The sequence below is a fragment of the Zingiber officinale genome, chromosome 2B (assembly GCF_018446385.1).
Source record: "Zingiber officinale cultivar Zhangliang chromosome 2B, Zo_v1.1, whole genome shotgun sequence".
In the NCBI taxonomy this organism is placed as follows: Eukaryota; Viridiplantae; Streptophyta; class Magnoliopsida; order Zingiberales; family Zingiberaceae; genus Zingiber; species Zingiber officinale.
The window spans coordinates 138728867-138732138 of record NC_055989.1 but is presented as its reverse complement, the minus strand read 5'-3'; the positions used below and the strand labels follow the sequence as shown (position 1 = coordinate 138732138).

The 3272-nt window shown below is 38.8% G+C and overlaps 1 protein-coding gene across 1 annotated transcript; it reads right to left on the bottom strand.

The window, feature by feature from the left end:
- Positions 1-342: 342 nt before the first annotated feature.
- On the bottom strand, positions 343-1534 carry LOC122047432 (epsin-3-like). Its single transcript, XM_042608735.1, has 4 exons — positions 1295-1534; positions 1099-1230; positions 864-1025; positions 343-767 (listed from the first exon to the last, which is right to left on the bottom strand). The coding sequence occupies exons 1-4, from the start codon at positions 1399-1401 to the stop codon at positions 461-463; spliced, it is 708 nt and encodes a 235-aa protein (XP_042464669.1). The 5' UTR covers positions 1402-1534; the 3' UTR covers positions 343-460.
- Between the last annotated feature and the right edge of the window lie 1738 nt (positions 1535-3272).

Below are 3272 nucleotides of genomic sequence, written 5' to 3'. Positions count from 1 at the left end.
CATCCTAAATAGTCAAATATGATTTATTTTTAAAAAATTTTAAATTAATAATATTTAGTAAATGTTATTATTATGTGCAGTGCTATAACCACATTGTATATAAAAAAAAGTTTATTAGTGACAATGGCCACCCACAACGTCCTATACGACTTTAACTATCTTGTATTGACTTGGAAATGTCAGTATCTCTAGACATCACTATACGAAAGCGTGCAGTTGATTTATGCAAGAGAATTGCTGTCATGAAAGATTTAGCATGGAAATTTACGCAAACATCAAACGAGAGAAAGGGATGGAAAATTCACTCCATCCTATTTCAGTCAAATGTTCAAAAAACAGTGATCCACAGATGAATTTTGTATCCGTCCATCCATTATTATTATTTTTTACAATGAGTAAACACGAAAAAAGATGTACAATTAATCGATTCTCTCATCCTCATCTCCAAGTAAACACAGCATTACAGTTGGTGACTCAAGACTTCAATCGTTCTCCCTTCCTCACACGACAGCAGAGGCATCAATTCCTCACCCTGATGGATCCTCCTTCTTCTAAGAGCGATCGTCGCAGTGTCATTTCTTGACTCATCTTCGACTGATCCACTCGCCGGAAGGAAACCAAGACCGACGCTATCAGACTCATGATCATGGATCGGCCATGAGGCCCTCCGAAGCCGCCGGTCGCGCTCCTCCTTCAGAAACGATCCTTTCTCCAGCAGCTGCAGCACTCTCTCTGCTTTCTTCTCCACAGTCAACCCCCAGTTATACCTGCGCGCAGCGGCAAGCAACTTCAACAATCAACACCATTCCTGATCACAATGATTATGATGGAATGAACCCCCAACTCTAAAGCTTATAAATTACCCCTTGTCGTCGACGTGCTCGAAGCGGCGCATGCGTTCTATGATCTCTCTGTCGCTCTGCCACTCGTCTGCAAAGCTGAGCGGCCCATGAGTCAGCAGATATTCAGCAAGTAGCAGCGCCTTGTAGCTACTCCTCCACCTCTTCCCATCAAATTTCTTGAATCTGTAACCGCCATAGCTAGCTACCAATCGATATATTTCTCTCTCTCGTATGTAAATTGAGATAGTCGACGAACCTCTTGTGCAGAATCTCTGAGACTCTCCAGAAATCGTCGACCTCGAACGAGCGCTGCGAGATCAAACGCAGCGTCCTCCTCCCCGTGTCCTTTGGCGGCCATGGCTTGCTCCTGGTTGCTTCTTCGGCGAGCCTGATCAAACAGAGGGGGTTACAAATGGAAGGAAAAGGGACAAGAAGAGAAGGGAGCGACTCACAGCTGCGCGAGAGTGACGTCGGTGAAGGCCAATCTGGTAGAGCGGACGCTTGATCGGAGGACGTGGGAGGTCTGGCTCTTGAGCCTGCGGAGGAAGGAGTTGGCCATGGCTCGTTAAGAGGATCGATGATGAGTTAGCTCTTCTTAATTTCCCACTCTTAATTGGCGCACGGTCGAGGAAATTGATGAGGAAGCAATAATTGACCAAGAAATGGAGAAAGCAGCAGGCGACACGGATTTGACGACTTCGAATTTAGAAGCGAATTTTGTTTTTTAAGATATTGTCGAATTGAGAGGTTTGATGATCGTTCAATCATTGAAAATTGAGGAGGAAGTTGTTTATGGATGCGGCATCGCTGACCTAAGGAAAAAAACTTGCTAGGGAAAAAAGGAAATAAAAAATTAAAAGATAGATTTTAAATTGACACATCTAAAATAAATTACAGCTATTGGTAATAATGTTTTCTTATCATTTATTAATCAATATTTTATATTTTAGTAATAAAATTATAATGTTTCCTCTAGTAAAACTCCTATATCGACAAAGATTCTAGAAAAGCTATTGGTCAACTTCAATTTGCCAAAGGTGGAGGAATACTATACCAATTTGAAAATGTTTTCCTTATACGATAAAGATGATAATGCTCATGGATCAATATCTTTTATCTCGATTAGATATAGATAGGTAAATTATAGAGACTTAATTTATTTAACAACAATAGCACATGAATGAATAAGATAACCCTAGGCCTCCGTATCCATTGAAAATTATGTGTCAATATCACTGTATGAATCATATGCGCCAACCTGTAAAAGCGAGAATGTTTTCCTCTTGCACCCATATTTGACTTGGACTAGGTTAAATGCTGAGTCTTATCAACAACTTCTGGTTGAGCCGACTCAGTAGTGGTTTAACATGCAGTCCGACACTATTCAATCCTTTGAAGACTCCAGTTATCATTTTTCCGGTTGCCAAAAAAGTATCAAACATTGTTATATGACAACCTTTTTATATGACACAGGAAATAAAAAGCATAGAGAAAAGATACACAATATATGACAACCTTTTTATATAGTTCAAAATCCTTAATTTCTACTCCACGACATATTGACATATGATTCGAAGGTATCTCTCGCTAACATTGTTATATTTTCTCCTCTTCAAACACTTTCAAAGGTGAACAAAATCTTTGACAACTTGTTTTTTATAACAAATACGAGAAGAAATAAATATACAACAATACAATTTAAATAATAATAATAATACAAGAAATGAAATTATTAAAAATAATTGCTTTTGGTCGTCCTAGATTGTTGTAAATTGACCATGAAGATCTTGGAATCCAATAACACTCTCACCAAAACCAAATATGAGCAACAATGGTGAAATTTTCACAAGATGAACTTGTATAATCCTTTTGTTTTTGAGCCATTAACTCACTACAAAAATAGTCGCGAATAACGACTAAATATTCTATCGGCATTCCGTCGGTAAATGAGTTTTCCGACGGAATACCGACGGAATTTTTGATATCGGAAAGAATTGGGTCGGGGCTCAATTTATCGACGGAAAATATATTCAGTCGGAATTTACCGACGGAATGTATGAATTCCGTCGGTATACATTAACGACAGAAAACTTACCTGTTGGCAAAGGGCAAACGGCGTGTAATGGAGCTTACCGACTGAATCATATTCCGTCGGTAAATCACCGACGGAATTCATTATTCCGTCAGGAATCATCGACGAAATTCAATATTCTGTAGGGAATCAGCGACGGGAATTTAAATTTCCGTCGGTGATTCCCGACGGAATTAACATTTCCATCAGCAATTTATCGTAAATATCCTAGTGCAGTTCGATAGATTACCGACGGAATACGAAATTCTGTCGGTAATTTCCAGTAAAAATTTTGAAATGTCTGCTCTGCATTTCCCTCTTATCATATATATAATTTTTATACAATAAAAATCATCACA

What these genes read in the sequence shown, in the direction of transcription:
- LOC122047432 (XM_042608735.1), bottom strand. Translation starts at nt 1,401, where the DNA reads ATGGCCAACTCCTTCCTCCGCAGGCTCAAGAGCCAGACCTCCCACGTC. An exon ending in TCAGAGATTCTGCACAAGAG is followed by an intron (nt 1,026 to 1,098) that starts GTTCGTCGACTA and finishes TGGCGGTTACAG; the next exon opens with ATTCAAGAAATTTGATGGGA. An exon ending in GAGCACGTCGACGACAAGGG is followed by an intron (nt 768 to 863) that starts GTAATTTATAAG and finishes CGCTGCGCGCAG; the next exon opens with GTATAACTGGGGGTTGACTG.